Genomic DNA, 22,948 nt, shown 5'->3' with positions numbered 1-22,948 from the left:
CTTCCTGTCCTACCATCAGTAGACATGGAGAACAATTGATCACTGTCATCTTTATAACAGCCCTTAACATATTTGAAGACTGTGATCACCCCCCCTCCCCCCATCTTCTTTTATTCTCTAGACTAAAGATGTCTTTCAATCTTTCCTCAGAGGTCACATTTTCTAACCAGTGTCATTTTTATTGTTTTATTGTGACTCTCTCCAATTTGTCCACATCTTTCTTAAAGTGCAGTGCCCAACACTGGACATAGTACTCCAGCTGAGGCCCCACCAGTGCCAAGTAGAGTGGGATAAATACCTCCCATGTCCTACACACGACACTCCTGTTAATACATGCCAGAATTACATGGGCTTTTTTGCAACAGCATCATGTTGTGGACTCCTATTCAATTTGTGATCCACTATAACCCCCACATCTTTTTCTTCTGTACTACCACCTACCCAGCTATTCCCCATTTTGTAGTTGTGTATTGAGTTTCCCTTCTAAGTACAGTACTTCACACTTATCTTTACCGAATTTCATCTTGTTGATTTCAAACCAATTCTCCAGTCTGTCTAGGTTGGTATCAATTCTAATCCTGTCCTCCAAAGCGCTTGCAACCGCTCCAAGCTTGGTATCATCCTCAAATTTTATAAGTGTACTTTCCACCCCATTATCTAAGTCATTAATGAAATTATTGACTAGTACTTGACCTAGGACTGACTCCTGTGGGACCCCACTAGATATGTCCTCCTATCAAACCATTGATAACTACTCTTCGAGTATGGTATTTTTCAATGAGTTATACATCCATATATAGTAATTTCATCTAGACCAGCGTTTTTCAACCTGGGGCTGCAGACTATGTATAAGATTTCCAAAGGAGTCTGAATCTCCATTCAAAATTTTTGAGGGGTCTGCAAATGAAAAAAGGTTGAAAACCACTGATATAGATCACGATTCCCTAATCTGATTCTGAGTTATAGCTGAAGTGCAAACAACCTCAGCTGGTTTATAACTTTCAAACAACACCCCCCCCCCCTTTTTTTTTTGGTGGAAATTTGGCCATTTCTCAAAATGAGAATTTTTTGCAAAAACTTTTTTTTCTTTTTCAAATCCCTTATTCCAAATATTTTCAGTAGAAGTTTTTAAGGGGGAAAAAAAGACGCCTGTTAAATATTTTTGTTTGTTTTTCCATTTCTGTTGTCATTCTGCATTGCCAATTTTAGATCAGTTGAGTCACATGGAGGGAATTTTTGTTCCCCAAAGTGGAATTTTTTGAATAACACCGACGGATCTCAAAGCAATTTACAAAGGTCAGTATCATTATCCCCATTTTAAATATGGGAAAACTGAGGCTCAGAGCAAGGCCATGACTTGCTCAAGGTGACCCAGCAGGGCCGTGGCTAAGCCAGGACTAGAACCTAGAGTCCCAGTTCCATGCTCTATCCACTAGGCAACACTGCCTGCGTGTTGTGGGGTGGGTGAGCTGCAAACAAAGGCACATTAGATACCAGCCTTCAGGTTTGCAAACCCCATCGTGTCTGGAACCGCCTGCTCCTGTGCCGAGCTCCTCCTCACATCCATGCCCATCTGGGGGTATGTCACTGACTCCAGAGCCTGGGGAGAACAATCCACAACAAACAGAACATCAGCAATCAGAACAGGTGATTGTGCATGTAAAAGATGGGAGGGTCATTAAAGTGCAGGGTATCCCTGAGCAAAGCGAGGTATAATGCAGGCCAGCTCTGGGCCCACACACAGCTCTGCCAACGCACCTCAATCCTGAGTCAGAGGCATCAATAGCAGGCAAACTGAACTCTTTGCAATACTGACCATTGCTCCTGTAGCTCTCTCTGTCTCCGGCTTTGCTTTGTCCTTTTGGATCGGACTGGATGCAGAACAACCCTACTTCTAGAAAGCCCAGAGGGAAATTAGGAGGTTAAGGAGCATGTCTCCACAGGGGATGCGTTTGGAATGAGACGAACATACACTGATCCTGGTGAATGCTGTTGCTCTGCTGTGCAGTGAGGGAAGATCTTCTAAAGCACCTAAAGGAGTTAGGAGAACAAGTCCCATTAACTTTCAATAGGACCTGTGTTCCTAAATCCCAAAGATGCTTTTGAAAAGCCCTCACCAGAGCTATATTTCCTGATCAGAGGGTGCATCTCAGTGTTAAAATGACTGGGAAGGCGCTCTGCAACATACTGCAGCAAACACCACAGTGCAGTAACCAGCCCTGCTGCACAAGCCTCCTCTACATAACTGTATATGCACATACACACGCGCATGCTCAGGGCTAGATCCTCAGCTGGTGTAAATCAACACCACTCCACTGACCTGGGTGATTTACGCTCCACAGAGGAGCTGCCTCTCGGCTTGCACAGCACAGGATGCGCGTAAGGACGTCCTCAGCGTGAGGGGAATGACGCCATCTCTGGGTGCCTGAGTGGCTTTGCAGAAGCAGGCAGATGCTAATCACTGACCCTTGGAAATGCCTTAGCTCAGTAATAGCACATAGATATCAGCTTAGCCTGTTTTTATCCCTTTACTGAGGGCATGTCCTCGCTTAGACCATCCAGCAGGGCCCTTATGCTAATGGCTGTAATTATATGCACTCTGCTAGCAGTGCAGCTCTCAGCAGGTCTTTGCTGTCCCCAGCCACTGCTGTCCGCATGCCCGCCTCCCCTGCAAACACGGTCCACGTGTGTTTCCTCTAACATCCAGTAAGGCCATGGGGCACAGAGGCTGTTCTGTCCAGAACTGATTCTAAAGGAAATGGACTCCTAGCTATGCAGACCAGGGGAGATCATTTGAGCCATCAAGGGTGGTGTCGCTGTGCTTTACAGACTCTTTCTATCACAGAACATAGGAATTGCCAGACATGTCGAACCCGTGGCCCATCCAGCCCAGTATTCTGTCTCCATCAGTGGCCAGATGCTTCCATGAAAGGTGCTAAAAACCCAGAAGTGGGCAATTGTGGGATAATCAACTCCTTAACCCTATCAGTTAGAGCTTGGTGCTTGCAGTGAAGGATGAGAGTTCAGATCCCTTCTGCATTTCAGTGAGTCCTGGAACACAGAGTTTAGCCTGGACTAAATCCTGAGATCAACCCCCTGTCCTGATTTTGGGACAGGTTCCATCTCAGCTCTTATTCCTTCGACGACCTATCTGGGCCCCTGACCTGCTGGGTGACCTTGAGCAAGTCATGTCCTCGCTCTGTGTCTGTCTTGGCTATGTAGACTGTAAGTTCTTTGGGGCAGAGGTCGTCTCTTACTATGTGTTTGTGCAGCACCCGGCACCACGGGGCCTTGATCTCAGCTGGGAGCTCAAGCCATTATTGCAGTACAAACAATAAATATCACTAGCTAACATGCTCCCTAGACACACCTCCTGGGCCAGCTGCTCCATCAGGAAAAAGTCCCAGGTGTTTGGCCTGAATTTTTCATCCCTCATTTTTCTTAAGCCTTTGTTTCTTGCCTTGCTCGTCTGTCCATTTCAGTGAGTAAAGTAGAGCGCGGAAGTGACATTTACCAAGTAAAAAAGCAACAGAGGGTCCTGTGGCACCTTTGAGACTAACAGAAGTACTGGGAGCATAAGCTTTCGTGGGTAAGAACCTCACTTCTTCAGATGCACTTGCATCTGAAGAAGTGAGGTTCTTACCCACGAAAGCTTATGCTCCCAGTACTTCTGTTAGTCTCAAAGGTGCCACAGGACCCTCTGTTGCTTTTTACAGATTCAGACTAACACGGCTACCCCTCTGATACTATTTACCAAGTAGTTCTTCTGTGCCATTCTGTTTGTCAGAATCCTGCTGGGTGCTATTAATGTGCTCCCTGCTTCTGTTATGTTCAGAATTTGGAGCGGGAGCCATGCACGAGTATGCCCTGTGACAAAGTTCCTCCTCTATCTTGGTGGGTCCTGCGCTTATTGGCGGATTTTCTTGCCTCAGAGATTCACCATGTGGGTTGGAGAACAGCCCAGAGACCTTCCCCTCTGGGAGAACCCACAGTCCCGGTCAATTGGGAAGTTTGGGGGGAACCCAGGCCTGCCCTCTACTCCAGGTTCCAGCCCAGGGCCCTGTGGACTGCAGCTGTCTATAGTGCTTCCTGTAACAGCTGCATGACAGCTACAACTCCCTGGGCTACTTCCCCATGGCCTCCTCCAAACACCTTCCTTATTCTTACCACAGGACCTTCCTCCTGGTGTCTGATAACACTTGTGCTCCTCAGTCCTCCAGCAGCACACCCTCACCCTCTCCCTCTCAGCTCCTTGCGCCTCTTGCTCCCAGCTCCTCACACTCCCACCACAAACTGAAGTGACCTCCTTTTTAAAACCCAGGTGCCCTGATTAGCCTGCCTTAATTGATTCTAGAAGCTTCTTCTTAATTGGCTCCAGGTGTCCTAATTAGCCTACCTGCCTTAACTGGTTCTAGCAGGTTCCTGATTACTCTAGGGCAGCCCCTGCTCTGGTCACTCAGGGAACAGAAAACTACTCATCCAGTGACCAGTATATTTGCCCTCTACCAGACTCCTGTACCCCACTGGTCTGGGTCTGTCACAGCCCTTGGATCTCGTCAGTCAGCATTTACTCCCAAGATTAATTTAACATGGGCTGGGAGCCCCGGGCCTCCCTGGCATCGTTAGAATATTCAGTGCACTCCTTTGTCTGATGCCTCCAGCTCCAGGTCTTTCACAGCATCCAAGATCCAGGAAGGAACACAAAGTCTCTGACATGTCCTCGGGCTGTCAGTGCACTCCGCAAACATTTTGGAATAGAAGAGGAAGGTGGGGGAATGTTCCTATTGGGAGGAGGCCAGCAATGGCCTCGCTGCTCTCTCTGCAGGGTCCCAGCACCTAGGAATTAAGCTGAGCAATGCACAGCAATGAGTAGAGTGTAGCGAAGCCAGCCCCATGGCAGGCCGAGGCAGGTCCCCCAGGTGGATCTCTGTCTTTCCTCCACTCCAGAGTCCACGATCTTCCTCCCAAGCAAGGTAGCTGAGCCAACTCCATTCCACCCCAGCTGGCTGAAATCAGCCCTAGGCTTTCCTGCAGATTCTGACTCCCTGATGCATCTGGATCCTCTCCAAGTCAAGGGCTGCCTAAAATGAAGCATCCTGCTTTAATTGCCCCCGAGTGGAGACCCAGCCCTGGTGGGCAGTGACCTCTGCTCATTGCCAAGGGGTGAGGAAACTGGTTTGACTCTCCCGTGTTTAGAGGGCATTGGCAGTGTCCGGAAACGCTAAGGGGGCTGCCACCATGTGGTGATGCCGTGTCATGACAGGCACATCTCTCAGGGTTGGTTATGCCAGAGCAAGGCCTTCAGAGATGTCAGAAAAGCAAAGAGGACACTGAACGCAGCACTGTGTTAGCAGGAGCAATAATGCAGCTCCCGAAAAAACGACCATAAAGAGACCCAGGAGTCTTTGTGGGATGGGGAAGAAGCAGCTAATTCAGGTTCCACCTTCATAACCAGCCTGGGGACCTTTACGCTGTTGGAGGCTCAGGGACTCTGCCAGCCTCCAAGCATGGTTTGTTTACATTGCTGCCCCCTTTCCCTCCTTTAGCTCAGAGAGAGCAAAACTTCCCACAAATCGGGGGCCAAGGTGTCTTATCCTTCATCTCAGCCAAAGGAGACCAGGCCAGGGATCTCCATCTCAACCATGCTCTCCAAGGGTGTCCTCTCCTTCATCTCAACCAAAACCATTCTCTGAAGGCGGCCCAGGCCAGGGCTCTAGTCACAGGCTCATGGCTAGAGGGACTCCCGTGCCCACAGTCAGGAGGGAGCCTGAATGGAGAGTGAGAGCAGCAGTAGGTGTGCTGTGATGGACGATGCTATGCGTTGACCTTGCGATGGTTACCACCACCGCGTGTCACTGGCAAAGCTTTCCACCAGGATCACTCAGGCTACATCGACAGAGGGGTTTTACCTCATGTGAGCTGATTGCCAGTGAACTCAAGGTTGTTAATGTAATCTGAGGTTTCAGAGTAATCTGAGAGGCTACTCTGGTCACAGCCCAAATGTTTATTCCAGGTGACAAATGGGGCTGATGCAGAATGATTGTGTCACACGAATCTCAACTCCTGCACTTGTCCAGACTGCATATGGGAAATTCAACCTGTGCTACTGCTTCTGCATGGCTTTGGTCTCTGATACACTATCAGAGATGAGCAAGACTTTATGTAAATGTGCATCTCTGTCCCACAGCCTCTGAGCAGCTCCCTGCTCACTAAGGCTGGCTGCGCCAGCGAAGGCTGTTTCTTAAATCTGCAATGTAGTCAACACTGCAGCTGGATTAACTGCCATGGCAACCCATCTGTGCCACCAGAGTGCCTGCACCAGGTTAATCAAACAACAGAGAGCCTGTAGTTTTGAACCAGTTTACAGCTAGCAATTACTACTCAAGTTTGCAGCTGTGCCAATGCACCTCACTCCTGACTTGCAGCACCCAGTGCTGTTCCGATCCCAGGCACTCACACAGCTCTGTCAATGCGCCTCCCTCCTGACTTACAGTCCCCTTGCTATTCCAGTACCTGGTTCCTCCCCAACAGTTCTGCCAATGTCAATGAGTCCTGACCTGCAACAGCCCTTGCTAGTCCAGTCCCTGGGTCCCTCAGGTTGGGTCTACATTGCAAATGAAAGACCTGCAGCATGACTGTGGCTGGCCCGGGTCAGCTGACTCAGGCTCATGGGGCTATAAAATTGCAGTGTACATGTTTGGATTAGGGCTGGAGCTGGGCTTTGAGACCCCGCAAGGGGAGAGGATCAGAGACCGGGCTCCAGACCTCCATACTGCAATTTTATAGCCCCGCAGCTCGAGCCCAAATCAGCTAACCCGGGCTCTGAGACTCAGTGCAGCATGATTTTTATCACAGTGTAGACCCTACCCTCACATGGAATGTCTTACACTGCATTGTAAACCAAGTTTGTGGGACCTGGGTTTGTGGACTTGGTGTTTCCAACCCTATGCTTGAGAATCCATGCTGCATGGTAAATCCAGGCTTTCAATTGCTGGACCCAGGTCTCACAGCTGTGCTAATGCGTCCATGCTACGCTACCCAAACCTTCTGACTCAGGACTGTGGCTTGAACTCCATCCACACTCCAAAACGACAGGGCTTGGACCCGAGTCCCAGCAGGACTTGGGCTCTAACCCACCCCTCTAGCAGGGTCCTGAGTGCTTGCTGACCTGAGTCAGACTGTGATCAGGAGGGCTTGGGCTCAAACCTGTGTCAGAACCCCAGTTTTGCATGAAGTGTAGACATACCCTGAGGAGCAGAGGCTGCTAATCTTGAGATGAGATGCTACACCATGTGGGTGTTTGTGATATACACAAACAGAGACCAGCTTCAGACAAAACTCGTTTCACCTGTGACCCAAGACAGGCTCCGAACAGGCCTCCAGAGCTGAAAGTCAGGAACTCCCGGACTGCTCTGAGTCCCCTTTTTCCTAATGCAGCTTTTCATGATCAATTCCTGCAGCTGCTGCACCAAAGTGGGGGGTGGGGTGGAGAGAGAAGCCTGAGCCTTTGAAAGAACTAACCTTGTTGAGTTTAAATCATAGTTCTGACTTCCCTCTGCCACTCAGCTTGTCCTTTGCTGTCAGGGGGATGCAACGTGGACTCAGTGCTTGGGAATGGCAAAGCGAGAGGCTGGGGCTGTGCAGCGTCAGGTGAAATGAAAATCAAAGAGAAGCTGAGGGGGAGAGCAGGCGCATTTTAATTAGCTATCTGGGACCTGGGCTGCTGGCCTCCCCACTGGACTCACCCCTCAGGACTTTGAGTTCTAGAAGCGGAGGGAGGACACGTGGCTCAATGGTTGCTTCCATGGCTAGGTCTGAGCGCCTTCAAAATACCTGGGATGGGGAAGGGGAGGAATTATAGTGGGGGAAGAATTAGATGGAAACATCCTTGCTAATGAGGCCTCTCTGATCCTGGTTTAGTCTTTGCATAGTCTGTTAATGCACCAAGGCTGTTCAGAACCTGCTCCAGACAGCACCTTAGATGGATGTTGTTGAGCAGTTTTGCTATGTTGACTCTAATGTTACCAGCAATAGAGATCTTGATACTGAGCTCACTAGCTGAATTGCAAGACAGAGCCTGGAAGAATAACAAATTGTCAATTAAAGTGAAAAGCCGTCTTTATGAGACATGTGTTTTGCCCACTCTTCTATATGGCTAAGAAACGTGGATGATTTATGGCAAATGTACTAAAAGACTAAAGATCTTTCATATCAGATGTTTGCATAAAGTTCTTCGAATAAGATGGCAAAACAGGATGACAAATACGGATGTGTTAAATCATGCTGGCATGTCATTCATGGGAACATTAGTAAGAAAAGACTCAGGCGGCTTGGACAGGTCATGTGAATGCTGGATTACAGGATCCCAAAGAGTGTGCTGTACTCTGAAGCTTGCAAAGGCCTAGAACGAAAGGCAGACCACTGCGCAGAATTCAGGATGCTTGTAAAGAGGACTTAGTATCCTTTGGAATCTCTGGATGATTAAAGGAGTGCGGAATGCCACTGTGGCTGGCAGAGCCAGCTTGTAGATGGAGTGAGGTAGACTGGATCAAGCTTTGCGATGACTGGCATTAGAGGAGGAAAGAATCTGCTGCTTGGATTAATAGCATTGCTAGTGCATGGGTGTGCCCTACTGTGGATGGGATTGTCACTCACGCATCCGACTCAGCAGCCATCAATGAACTCATTGGTGTATACGCCATGCTCTGTAAAGAACGACGGTGCCATTGATTGAGTCTGTTCATAATGCTTGTGTAATCCCCTGCTCAGTGTGTTATACAGTCCCTCTGTGCCCGATTGTGATGCATGGCTGGAAAGGGTTAAACATCCTGCAAAATAAGTAACTCTCAAAAGACATGTGGGGAGATAATGTTTGTGTTTTTGTGTATTTACATATGTATGAGTAGGGTGGACAATGTAATCAACAGCCCCTGTCTATGCTGTATTCTGATAATTCAGAGGTCAAAAGAACATCCTAGCATTTAAATGAATTGTAAATGCGGGATATCTCAGTATTCATCTCTCTTTGAAATGTATAGCAAATAATCTGTGAATGGTGGAGGAACAAGCAAATGGCCTTATGTTAATTCTACAGCTAAGTACCAGTGAGGGACCTCCTTCAAAGTCATGCTAATTACCTGTTGAACTCCAACTTATCAAAAGACATGAAATTGTATAAAAGATCCTTGGGTCCTGATTTTGTCATCTCAAATCTGCTTAGGCGTCATCAGGGGAAGTTTGAGTCGCAAGAGGTCCCAGTTATGCTGGTACATCCTGAATGTGATATTTGGACATTGAACTATAACCTATGAACTATTTCTAAAGGAACTCTTTGCAACTACAAATCTCACCATCTCTGCTATGAATCTGCACCTCAATGAATTGAACTCATGTCTGTATGTATATTGATCTTTTAACCATACTCTCTCTTTTGTTTTTTAATAAAGTTTAATTTAGTTAATAAGAATTGACTGTAGCATGTATTTGGGTAAGATCTGGAATATTCAATAACCTGGGAGGTGATGTGTCCAATCCTTTGGGATTGATAGAACCTTTTCTTTTATATGATGAAATAAGATTTACAGCAATTTTCATCATATTTGACGTGGGTATCTGGATGGAGGCCTGAGGCTGGATCACATTAAGGGAACTGTGTTGTTTGGATTTCTGAGTAACCAGTAAGGTAATAAAGAAGCTGTTTTATGCTGGTTTGGTAAATCTAAGTATTGGAATATCCACCAGCTTTTTGGGGTTTGTCTTCCCTGTTCTTTGCAGTTCACCCTAATTGAGTGACCACAGCTGGCCCCCACTGGGACCCCGGTCACACCGATCCACAGAGGATATCAGTCCGGCACAGGTGTCCCAGCTATGGGCATGTCTCTGTAGTTCAACCTGTAGAGAGTTCAGCCTTTCAGCTCTAGAAATCCCTGCTGCAGCCCCAATTATAAAGAAAGATTTAACCTCATCTATCATGCATTAATCTGAGAGGCCAGGCAGCGGCACAGCTGCGAGCAGCGGCACCGGAGGCAGCAAACAGGGCGGCTAACAGGGGAGTTTGAGAGGGAGTTTGCAGGGGGAGGTAAGGGGGGAGGCAGGAGGGCGCGGTGTGTGCTCTGAGTCCACAGGTGCAGTGGGCAGAGATTGCAGCAGCCATGAGCCAAGCAGCAGCAGCAGACAGAATGCAGATGGCCGCATGTGGAAGCTGTGGTATGTATATGGTCCTAGCAGGGGAGCTGGAACACAGGTATGTGTGTATGAAGTGTCGCCTGATAGTGTTACTGGAGGAAAAGATTAAGGGGCTGGAGATGCAGGTAGAGACCCTGGTGGAGTTTAGGCGGGGGTTTGAGCAGCTGATGGAGGACAGGCAAGGGGGGACTGAAGGAGAACGCCCCATGGTGGAGGTAGAGGCAGAGGTAGAGGACGGTGAGAGGGGAATGGAAGGGAGAGAACATGGGAGGTGGAAGCATGTGACTGTGAGAAGCAGGCCAAGGAAAAGAAGGGCCAGTGAGGGGGGAATAGAACTCAGGAATAGGTTCGAGTGTTTGGATAGCGAGGTGGAGGGGCAGCAGGTGGTGACGGAAGGTGGAAGGGTGAGGAAGAAGAGAAGAGCTGCTAGTCCAAGAGAGAGGGGGGAGGAGTTGATGGAGACAGCACCAATTCTGGGCCCCGTGAGGATTCAGGAAGGCATAAGGGAATATAGGAATAGGCACAGGTCAGGACTAGAGGGATCAGAGACTAGATTACTAGATCGCACTGTTGCCAGGCAACGGCAGGTGTATGTAATTGGAGACTCTTTACTGAGGAGATTGGATAGGCCTGTGACCAGGGCAGACCCGGAGGACAGAAGGGTGTGCTGTCTACCAGGCGCAAGGATACGCGATGTGGACCTGCGGTTGAAAAGGATCCTACAAGGAGCAGGTAAGAACCCCCTGATAATCCTTCATGTAGGAACGAATGATACGGCTAGGTTCTCGTTAGAGAGGATCAAGGGAGATTATGCCAGGCTGGGGAAGACGCTCAAGGAAATAGAGGCTCAGATTATCTTTAGTGGGATTCTGCCCGTTCCGAGGGAAGGGCAGCAAAGGGCTGATAGGATTGTGAGAATAAATAGTTGGCTAAGGGAGTGGTGCTATAAGGAGGGCTTTGGGATGTATGGACACTGGGAGGCTTTCGGGGACAGACACCTGTTCTCGCGGGATGGGCTTCACCTGAGTAGGGAAGGAAATAGACTTCTGGGAGGGAGGCTGGCTCATCTTATCAAAAGAGCTTTAAACTAGCAAGTTTGGGGAGACGGTTGGGAGATGCACAGTTAATCTCCACGCCAGATTCCAGTATGGAGAAGGTGAGTAAAATGAGAGGAGACATAGCTGGGGAGATGAGATTGGACATAGGAAGGACAGGAGGGACGGACACTAGGAGGCCCGCAACATATAGTGCTACTAATGGGAGACGGGCTAAACGACATACATTAGGGTGTCTATACACCAATGTCAGAAGCCTAGGTAATAAAATGGAGGAATTGGAGCTCCTGGTCCAAGAGCTGAAACCAGATATCGTAGGAATAACGGAAACGTGGTGGAATGACAGTCACGACTGGAACACAGGTATGGAGGGGTATGCGCTGTTTAGGAAAGACCGGAACAGAGGTAAAGGTGGGGGGGTGGCATTGTATGTCAATAGTGAAATAAACTGTAAAGAAATAATAGTGGATGGATTAGACAACACAGAGTCCGTCTGGGCAATACTCACAATGGGTAATAGGACTTCTAGAGCCTCTCCGGGGATAGTGCTTGGAGTGTGCTATAGACCGCCGGGATCGACCCAGGATATGGATAAGGAACTATTTAAAGTGCTTAGAGAAGTAATTACTAATAGAAACTGTGTAATTATGGGGGACTTTAACTTCCCGGATATAGATTGGGGAACAAACGCTAGTAGCAATAATAGGGCTCAGATGTTCCTAGATGTGCTTGCTGATCAATTCCTCCATCAAGTGGTAGCTGAACCGACGAGGGGGGAGGCCATTTTAGATTTGATTCTGGTAAGTAGTGAGGACCTCGTTGAGGAAGTGGTAGTAGGGGACAATTTGGGCTCCAGTGATCATGAGCTAATTCGGTTTAAAATACAGGGAAGGAGTAACAGAATTAAGTCAAAGACTAGGGTTTATAATTTTAAAAAGGCCAATTTTAACAAATTAAGGGGACTGGTAAGGGAAGTGGATTGGGCAAACGTATTAATGGATTTAAAGGCAGAAGAAGCCTGGGATTACTTTAAGTTAAAGATGCATGAGCTGTCGGAGGCCTGTATTCCCAAAAAGGGAAAAAGATTACCAAGCAAGAGATTTAGACCGAGCTGGATGAGCGACCGACTCAAAGGGGCGATTAGGAAAAAACAGAAAGCGTACAAAGAGTGGAAGAGGGGAGGGATCAGTAAGGAAATGTACCAAAGTGAAGTCAGAGAATGTAGAGATAGAGTGAGAAAGGCCAAAGGCTGGGTAGAATTGGACCTAGCGAGGGGAATTAAAAGCAATAGTAAGAGGTTTTACAGCCACATAAACAGGAAGAAAGCAAAGAAAGAAGAAGTGGGACCGCTGAAGACTATTGCCGGAGAGGAGATTAAAGACAATCTAGGCATGGCGCAATATCTCAATGAATATTTTGCGTCGGTGTTTAATGAGGCCAATGAAGGGATTAGGGATACTAGCACCTTTAAAGAGGGGCGTTCGGGATGGGGGATTACCGTATCCGAGGTAGAAACAAAACTTGAACGCCTTAATGGGGCTAAGTCAGGAGGACCGGACGATCTTCATCCGAGAATATTGAAGGAATTGGCGCGGGAAATAGCAGGCCCGTTAGCGATAATATTTAATGAATCTGTAAACTCGGGGGTGGTCCCGTTAGACTGGAGAATAGCTAATGTGGTTCCTATTTTCAAAAAAGGGAAAAAAAGTGATCCGGGTAACTACAGGCCTGTTAGTTTAACATCTGTAGTGTGCAAGGTGTTAGAGAAAATTTTGAAGGAGAAACTAGTTGAGGACCTGGAGGGTAGTGGCAATTGCGATAATTTACAACATGGTTTTACGAAGGGCAGATCGTGCCAAACGAATCTGATCTCCTTCTTTGAGAAAGTAACGGATTTATTAGATAAGGGAAATGCGGTGGACCTAATATACCTGGATTTCAGTAAAGCGTTTGATACTGTACCCCATGAGGAATTATTGGTTAAACTGAAAAACATGGGGATCGATATGAAAATCCAGAGATGGATAAGGAATTGGTTAATGGGGAGAATGCAGCGGGTCGTATTGAAGGGTGAACTGTCAGGTTGGAGTGAGGTTACCAGTGGAGTTCCCCAAGGTTCGGTTATGGGACCCATTTTATTTAATCTATTTATAACTGACCTCGGAACCGATTGCAGGAGTAGGCTGGTAAAGTTTGCGGATGATACGAAGCTGGGAGGCGTTGTAAATTCGGAAGAGGATAGGGATATCCTGCAGGGAGACTTGAATGAGCTTGTGAATTGGAGTGTCAGAAATAGGATGAAATTTAATAGTGAAAAGTGTAAGGTGATGCATTTGGGGATGACCAATAACAATTTTAGTTACAAGATGGGGACGCATTGGTTAGAAGTAACGGAAGAGGAGAAGGACCTAGGGGTCCTTGTAGACCGCAGGATGACTATGAGTCGACAGTGTGACGTGGCGGTGAAAAAAGCCAATGCTGTCTTGGGATGCATTAGGCGAGGTATATCTAGTAGGGATAAGGAGGTCCTGCTTCCGTTGTACAAGGCGCTGGTGAGACCTCATTTGGAGTACTGTGTGCAGTTCTGGTCTCCCATGTTTAAAAAAGATGAACTTAAACTGGAACGGGTGCAGAGAAGGGCCACTAGGATGATCAGAGGAATGGAAAACCTGTCGTATGAAAGGAGACTAGAGGAGCTTGGGTTGTTTAGTCTGACAAAGCGAAGGCTGAGGGGGGATATGATTGCTATCTTTAAATATATTAGAGGGATTAATACAAGGGAGGGAGATGAATTATTCCAGCTTAGTACTAACGTGGATACGAGAACGAATGGATATAAACTGGCCGTGGGGAAGTTCAGGCTTGAAATTAGACGAAGGTTTCTGACCGTTAGAGGGGTGAAATATTGGAACGGCCTTCCGAGGGAAACGGTGGGGGCGAGGGATTTGTCTGGCTTTAAGATTAAGTTAGATAAGTTTATGGAGGGAATGGTTTAATGGTAAAACATAGTTGTCAAGGAAAACCAAGCAATGCTAGGTAAATAGCATAATGGCTAAAAGGGGTCAGGATGGAGACTCTTGCCTATATGCTCGGGGTCTTACTGATCGCCATATTTGGGGTCGGGAAGGAATTTTCCTCCAGGGCAGATTGGCTGAGCCTCTGGAGGTTTTTCGCCTTCCTCCGCAGCATGGGGCAGGGATCTCTAGCAGGAGGGTCTCTGCTGATTGAGGTCACTAATAACAGGATTGGGGACTTCAGCAGCAGAGTCCAGGGAAGGGGCGGGGACGGTTTTATGGCCTGCAGCGTGCAGGGGGTCAGACCAGATGATCATAATGGTCCCTTCTGACCTTAAAGTCTATGAGTCTATGAGTCTATGAGGATTCTGCCTCCAAATCGGCTGCAGTGGTGAGGTTGTCATTAGCATGAGGCCCTTGAGGAGCACACAAGAAGCAGTCCTCTGTGTGGTCTCTAATAGTAATGTTATCAACTGTATTAGTAGGAGCATTGCCAGCAGATCGAGGGAAGTGATTATTCCCCTCTATTCGGCACTGGTGAGGCCACACCTGGAGTATTGTGTCCAGTTTTGGTTCCCCCACTACAGAAAGGTTGTGGACAAATTAGAGAGAGTCCAGCGGAGGGCAACAAAAATTATTAGGGGGCTGGGGCACATGACTTACGAGGAGAGGCTGAGGGAACTGGGGTTATTTAGTCTGCAGAAGAGAAGAGTGAGGGGGGATTTGATAGCAGTCTTCAACTACCTGAAGGGGGGTTCCAAAGAGGATGGAGCTTGGCTGTTCTCAATGGTGGCAAATGACAGAACAAGAAGCAATGGTCTCAAGTTGCAGTGGGGGAGGTCTAGATTGGATATTAGGGAACACAATTTCACTAGGAGGGTGGTGAAGCACTGGAATGGGTTACCTAGGGATATGGTGGAATCTCCATCCTTAGAAGTTTTTAAGGCCTGGATTGACAAAGCCCTGGCTGGGATGGTTTAGTTGGTGTTGGTCCTGCTTTGAGCAGGAGATTGGCCTAGATGACCTCCTGAGGTCTCTTCCAACCCTAATATTCTATGATTAGCAAAATAGAATTGCAAACACCGTAATACAGCAAAGGAGACCGCCAATACAGCATGTCCAATACTTGCGCTGTGTTACTCACATCATCCCTTGTGGGAACCCTGAAGTAGATGCAGTGATCCCAATGTGATCATCAGGCCAATGTGTTCCGATGGGTCCCACTGCCCCCAGGCTGGGTACCACCTTTCACACGGGGTTAGGCTGACACCCACCAGGCCTTATACATATTTAATGATGGGTTCAACCTCCTTTCCTGAAACGTAATTCCACTCCTCAGTAACATTGGGGTCCCTTGCTTCAATAGGTCACTTGGTCATTTATGACATACTCATTAGCATTTATGTCAATTAGTTGCTATGGTATATCTAGTATGAAACATGAGACTAGTACATGTAAGTTTTGAATAAGCTCAACATCCTTTAAATTTGCCCTACATTTCCAAAAGTATATTCTCGTGGTTCCATATGTCACCTTTTCCCAACTTGTAATACTTTTGGTTACTATCATACTAAGGTTGTGACTTAGGGTCTTTTTATCAGTTAGCTCCTTATTACAAACTATTCATGTCAAGCTCGGCCTTAGTTATGCTAAGCTAATTGTCACACAGGCTTGAGGCCTGTAGGTTCTTGGGTTACAGCCAGTGGCGGCTTGTCTGGGTTCAAATTCCTGCAGGCCTCAGATGCTTGGGACAAGCTTCTTCAATACATAACCCATGGTCTGTTTGTTTGATCCAAAGAGGGTGTGATTCTGTTACAGAGCCTGGATCAAGCTATTGGCACTCACGCTCTTAGCTCTAGAGGTCCGCAGTGCCATCCCTAGCTTTGCGCAAGATAGTGGCCCTTATACTTGCAATGTTCTGTCGGAGCCCAATCTGGCACATATGAAAATCAGCCAAAGGGACTCCCAATTGACTTTAGTGGGAACTGGATCTGTCCCTACGTATTTAGGATTATTAAGGTATATCTATAAAAAAATCCCTGCACTTCTCACATGTGATCATGCATGCAACTGTCATAACTGCATATGCAAACGACCCATACTCCATAGGTCAGATCTCAACAATGGCCCAAAGGATTACACAACATTGTGAGACCTGGTATATCAACTATGCATGGGGCTCAGTGCTGCGGAGATTGGTAGAGTCAAGCCAATGATAACTTCAGCAACTAGTGTTTAGCCACAACAACTCTGTAAAAGTGAGCAGCAGCACCGAAGAGGTGTTTGAGGAGGAAACAGAAAAGACCCTTTTCCTGATGAATCTACAAAGGAAGCATAGGTAGGAACACCATAAGCACCCAATCTATGATTTGTCCAGGCCATCAAATCTAACACCTCTACTTCTACTGAGTTCCAAGTGGTTATGACATTTGTTGTAAGTGTCATCTCAAAGACCTCTCCAGACACCCATTGCCACTCAACACCGTGTTAGTGGCTCAGTGAAGAATGCCACCAACTGAGACAGAAACCTACAAAGATCTACCAAGAGAGGAAGGATGGGCCAGTGGTTAGAATACATCATGGGACTCTGGGGATTAGGCTTCGGGCTCCTCCTCTGCCACAAACTTCTAATAAAGTCACTGGATCTCTCTGTGCCTCGGTTCTCCAGGTGTAAAATGCGGATAGTGGTACTTCCTTACCGCCCAGAGATGTCATGAGAGTAAAGAGATTGTGAGGTGTTCAGCCAATCGGTAAAGACAGAAATGGATTCACACACCACACCTTGTAGGGAATAGAGAATTCTTCATTTAGCTCCATTTTATTGCTCACTCCCCAAAAGAAACAGGTGAGACATAAGCTAGACCCCTCTGTCTCCAGTTTTTCCATATGTCTCTTGTGAGTTCATATCTCACCTCTGCCAATTATATTTGGGTCGTGTCTCTGTTTCTCCCTCACATCCCCATTATAACAGGCCCAGAATCCTTCCATGAAACAAAACAATACACCAAAAATTCTATAGTGGTAGCGAGTCATCAGGACGGGGGAATCGCCTCACCCTGAGCAGTGATGGACACAGGAGTTCTGGAAAGAGGACCACAGGTTTAAGTGGGATTGTTGTTTCTGTCCAGATGGTATCAGATGTGTTCATAAGTGTGAAAAGAGAAGATCACACGTCATCACACTCAGAGGAAACTGAATAGGGCCTGAACCACAATCATAAAGAAAAGATTCAGCTTCTAATAGAGAAAATTATACTGGAGGCTGCCAGGCATGGAACTACTTAATAGAAATACATGTTGGTTTGGTGTAGGTTCTATATAAATACTGTCTATTTTAACTGACAGGTTAAAAATCACACATTTTTCTAAAAAATCCTTCTTTCTGTTACAAATAATGCCTTAGATTTCTTAAAAAGATTTTTTTTAACTCATTTACCTTTATCCAGTTTTGCTGCCTGCCTCTTCCCCCTCCCCCTTCTCTCTCAGTCTGAATACTGAAAATAAGACTGGTCAGTTTCATGTTTTATTATAGCCAGTTTCAAGTCAATTTCACTTTCAAGTGCTGTACTAGCACAATGCTGCAAAATGGAGAGTGCAAACAGTAGACAGTAATGTTTGTTTTTTAAAAAGATAAACTTCTTACATTGGAATGAGCTAAAATACAAGTATTTGGGTTGTTCTTATAGTTTTTAAATGCTTGGTTTTTACAAAAATCTAAACTTGGTTTCAGATTTGCCATTTTAAATCAGGAATAGTATGATTAAATTTAAACATATAGAGGGGTATTGATATATTTTAAATATCTACGAATAGATATAGATATATTTCAATAGATAGAGAGAAGGAGATTAGAGGGAGAGAATCTAGATGGAGATCTAGATATATTCTAGAGAGAGCTATATTACAACAATTATATACATACAGATATTAGATATAGAATTAGATATTTAGAGTGAAATCCTGGTCCATATATAGTACATAGAAGTTCTTCCATTGACTACAATGGAGTCAGGCTTTCACCCTTAGAATCCAGATGTTATTCTCCATCTACAGTTATCAATTTTAAAATACAGTGGTTGCCATTACAAGATCAGTATTTAGCATTAGTTAATATGTAATGACCATGTGAGAGACCTCATAGCTCCCCTACACATAGAACAGGAAATAAGTGTGGTCACTATATGATATCTGTGGGCAACTAAACTAGGTCACGTAACTGACCTGACCTACTGGGCACAGGGGTAGGACATCAAGTGGTATAAATCAGGGTAGCTCCATTGAAGGCAACAGCTTTTATGCCAATTTACATCAGCTGAGAATCTGGATCAGGGTTCTTTCAGGGTTTGTCTACATGGGGAAGTAGCCCGGAGTAGCTAGTATGCATTAGCTACGCTTCATTACCTCCCCAGGTGGACACTTACTATGCACTTTAGAAGTGCATTAAGCTAAACCACCAGAGGGTGCTTTTAGTGAGCAGCAGGAGTGTCCACATAGGGAGTTAGTGCAGAGTAGTTAGTGTGTTTAAATACACAGCCTAGCTTATTTCTTACTAAGTCCCCTGTGTAGACAACTCCTCAGCTATTGATGTGTCCAGAGCCTCCCTAAAAATTTTTTTTATGCTGTTTGGAAAACTCTGGAGCCAAGGGACATCGAAGATGTTCTATTAATCACTTGAGTGCTGTACAACACGTCAGACATGGACTGGAAAACTACAACTCCCGAGCTGAACTTTGGTCAGTTACATCTTCCCTGAAGTGCAACATAAGTGCTTCATATACCACAGCTAAAATCCACCATCACTCAAAGGGTGCATCAGCCAGCACTAGTGAAAGGCTTAACAGAGTGTATTGTACATGAATCCATGCTGTTGGCAGTGGGAAAGGGAACCTTTTATGGTAAAAGTTTTCCTCTCATTGGAGTGCTGGAGCCAGAAGGGCTTTGTGGCTTTCTCGCTGTTACCGCCTGTGGGGTGATAGAGGAAAAAGACCACAGAGTCTGACTGACTCACCTCTTAGTCATCCTTTATTCGAGCAAAGCTCTCACTAGAAGGTCCATGGGAGTTTTGCTGAGTAACAATGTTGGGATTTGGACCTGATGAAGTGACACTCTTAGCTCAGTAAGAGTCCTCTGGAATCTTAGACCATCATGGGACAGAAGGATGATCTCTTGGTTAAGAGTTTGGACTAGAACTTACAACAGCTGGGTTCAATTCCCAGCGCACCAGACCCCCTGTGACTTAGGGCTGGGAATTTAGGCACCTAAATCCCTTTAAAAACTTGCCCTTTAATCGCTCCGTGCTGCAGCTCCTCACCTATAAAATGGAAACAGTTCTACTTCCTCTCTCCGCCTCAGCTCAATAGGCTTTGAGCTTGGAGGCAAGAGCTATAGATTTGTACAGCATCTAGCACAGCAGAGCCCTGACTCTGGTTAAGGCTTTTAAGTACTGTCACAACAGGAATAATCATATTCCTACCTGCTAATTGCATGATGTATAAAACCCAGGTCTGTGTCAGTGGTGCTGCTAAGCAAGGCGGCCAATGTGATGCCAAGTGAATTAATTGTTCTGCTTGTGGCAACGAGACCCTGAGATGCTGCAAAGAGCCTGCATTTGACCCCATTTGCCCACCCCGCATGGCATGTGGGACCCAACTAGCAAATGTTCTCACCTGGAAGTAATGTAGCTTTGTCTGCCTTGAGGTCCAGCGTGGGCTCAAAAGAAGAGGAGAGATGGTCGTTAAGGCTCTGCTCGAGTTCTGCAGGTGGGGGAGCAGCCATGCTGAGGCAGGAGCTACCTAAAAAGCCCCAACCCAAAGACAGTGATTAAGGTGAGATTCCTGACCAGAAAACTTGAAGAGACGGCAAGGGCCATATATAGCAGGAGTGCAGGGACCATCTTATGAAACCTCTCTCATTCTAAAGGTCATGCTGCCCATCTGGATACAGACAACATCAGATGCTGCTTCTCCTCCAATACATTCCAAGCCTGTTAATCTGCATCTTCCCCACATGAAGGTACCTTCCGCTGGGCAGTACATAAAGATCACACCACAGGATTTCCCAGCATACACTCTACAGTCAGGGAGAGCATTACAATTTTCTTTCAGTTTAAAGAGATCTGTCTCTTTCTTTCTGTTTCCCGCTCTTCCTTTGTCCATAGAGCTGGTCCAGAAACAGACTCTCCCATCCTGTGAAAAATGTCAAGATTTCAAAATCCTTTTATCCCGATTTGGGACAAAGAGCCAAAATTTTGAATTTTTTCATAAAATGAAAGAATGAAAAAAAAGTCACTTTGAGTCAATCCAAACATTTCATTTCAATAAATTCAAAACACTTTTTGATTCCAACCCTCTAAAACACATCAAATAAAGTAAATGTCCAAATAAAAAGTAATTTCAAAATGAAAAATCTAAATTTTTCATCAGAAAATTTCAAAATGGGACATGTTCAAACTATTTTCTGGGTTTTTTTAAATGAAATTTCATCAGAATTGATGCAATTTCACAAAACATTTCAGTTTTGTTGAAATGGGCATTTTCTGACAGAAAATTCTTTCTACAAAAATTTTCCAACCAGCCCTATTTGTCTGCTCTCTCTCCCTTCCTATCTCCAGTCTCAAGATTTGGTCTGGCCCCAAAATATACTGGCACAAGCAGAGAAGCTCTGTGCAATTGTGTATCATAGAATACAAGTAGCAAATCAGTCTTTCTCCACTCCACCCACTTCTCTCCCTTCTAGAAACCACCTTGCATACTGTAAAGAGGTAGCTAAATAGATACTTCCTTTTTAACAGGATCGATATAACATAATGGCCAAACTCTAACCACTCCCCTACCCATACAGGACCAGTAAAACCATTCAGACAGTTCATTTTCCACACTGTGGTATTTGTAACAAGATACGTAAACCAACAGTAACAGTAAATGCCCCCTCTGGATCTTAGGGCTGAACCAAGTCCAGGCTGTTTTATTTCCATTGATCGCTTTGTGCTTTATGTGAGATTATTTCACCCTTTGAGGGCTGCTCCCCAGCAGCATGCGCTCCCAGGGGTGTGACACTGACACACTCTCACTGGAGAATGGACTACTGAGTTCCACCTCTGGGCTACTCTGGTATAGAGGCGGGGTATGTGGTGTGGAGGGTGCGGCTTGGTATCAATTAAGAGGGGTGATGGACAGACAGACAGACAGACATATGCACACATTTTTTCTCCTACATGCTCATCTTTGCATATTCTCTCTCTCTCTCTCTCTCTCACACACACACACACACACACACACACACACACACACACATGCAAATTACTCAGCAATTGTTATTTTTTTCTGCACTGGTTTTGGGCAACTCATTTTCTAAGCTATTTAGCTTGTCTTTGCTAGCCTAATTTTCCTCCCTCTTGCTGGCTGCATCTCTCCTGACAATCTCCTAGTCTTCCCTTAGTTTCTTGCACACTGTAGGCAAGAGGGCTATTCCAGTTGCCCACTTGCTGTTTTAATTTCCCATTTTGATCTTGTTTTAGGTTTAAGGTCTTTGTCAGCTCTCTTACATTATTGCTCAGCACGCTAAACAAGTGAGGCAATGCACTGCAAATACCAGTTTGCTCCTTATCTTTCCCTTTTCTTCTTCCCCTTACATTTCCAGGGTTAACAAGTTACACATACGACCCCAAGGGTCAAGCTTTACAATATTGGGCGCGAACAACAGACCAACATGACTATTTACAAATTAGACAACAAAGGGTGCTAATGTCTCCGGTCTCTCACTTTCAACACCGTGGCGTTAAGTTTGTTGGCCAAAAGAGAATTCTTTTCCTCTCTGGCTAACATCTAGCCAAGAAAAGCACCTTAATCTTTATATATACTTAAAATGTGGCTTTTCACTTTTCCAGCCACGTGAGCCCAATGCCAGGCCCTTTGTGCTAAGAGAGAGTGTAAAATGTTCCCACAAATGCACTCACTTTGCACAGCGCATCACAAAGGGCAAGATAGTGGGGAACTGGGTCCTATAGCCTTTTCCTTTGGGGCCAGCGAGCGGCACCCTTATTTGCCTTGAGTAGCACCTCACACCTGGGTAACTCGTTGACATCTGTAGCCCTGATTATCTTCTCACATGGAGGTAAATCATGAATAACTCTACTGGAATCATTGGCATGATGCCAGTGTAAAAACAGAGGAGAATCAGGCCCAATATGACTACTTGAGCAATAAGGTACTACTCTACGGCCCAGATCCTGACCAGTTACACTGGGGACAATCAAGAACAACTGCAGTGAACGGTTTCAGAGTCCACGAAAGCTTATGCTCTAATAAATTTGTTAGTCTCTAAGGTGCCACAAGTACTCCTGTTCTTCTTTTTGCGGATACAGACTAACACGGCTGCTACTCTGAAACCTGTCATTATGCAAGGCACTGCATTTAGCCGTATGGAGTGGAAATCCATCAACCTCATGAAAAAACTCGTACGAAGTGGGCTGTAGTCCACGAAAGCTTATGCTCTAATAAATTTGTTAGTCTCTAAGGTGCCACAAGTACTCCTGTTCTTCTAACTGCAGTGAAGTCGCTCTTGATTTACACCAGTTTAACTGAGGTCAAATCTGGTCCCATGTGAGTTAAGGTGGCACAAGCTGGGCCTTTGTGACTAGAGCAGCGGTTCTCAAATGATGGGGCAGGCCTCCCAAGGGAGGCACGGGCAGGGCCGG

At 46.0% G+C, this 22,948-nt stretch overlaps 1 protein-coding gene across 2 annotated transcripts in view; it reads right to left on the bottom strand.

Moving 5' to 3' along the window:
- LOC101937411 (BTB/POZ domain-containing protein KCTD16-like) overlaps positions 1-22,948 on the bottom strand; it is a 75,561-nt gene that overhangs the window by 7,944 nt on the left and 44,669 nt on the right. For both annotated transcript variants that reach the window (XM_024111706.3, XM_065556388.1), the window contains exons 3-4: positions 19,920-20,045; positions 1,499-1,600 (exon numbers count right to left, since the gene is read on the bottom strand). In XM_024111706.3, the coding sequence (XP_023967474.2) occupies positions 1,499-1,600; positions 19,920-20,045 (228 nt within the window). The remainder of the gene's footprint in view (positions 1-1,498; positions 1,601-19,919; positions 20,046-22,948) is intronic.

The sequence above is a fragment of the Chrysemys picta genome, chromosome 9 (assembly GCF_011386835.1).
Source record: "Chrysemys picta bellii isolate R12L10 chromosome 9, ASM1138683v2, whole genome shotgun sequence".
Classification (NCBI taxonomy): Eukaryota; Metazoa; Chordata; order Testudines; family Emydidae; genus Chrysemys; species Chrysemys picta.
The sequence above is the reverse complement of the archived record's forward strand: the minus strand, read 5'-3'. Positions and strand labels throughout refer to the sequence as shown.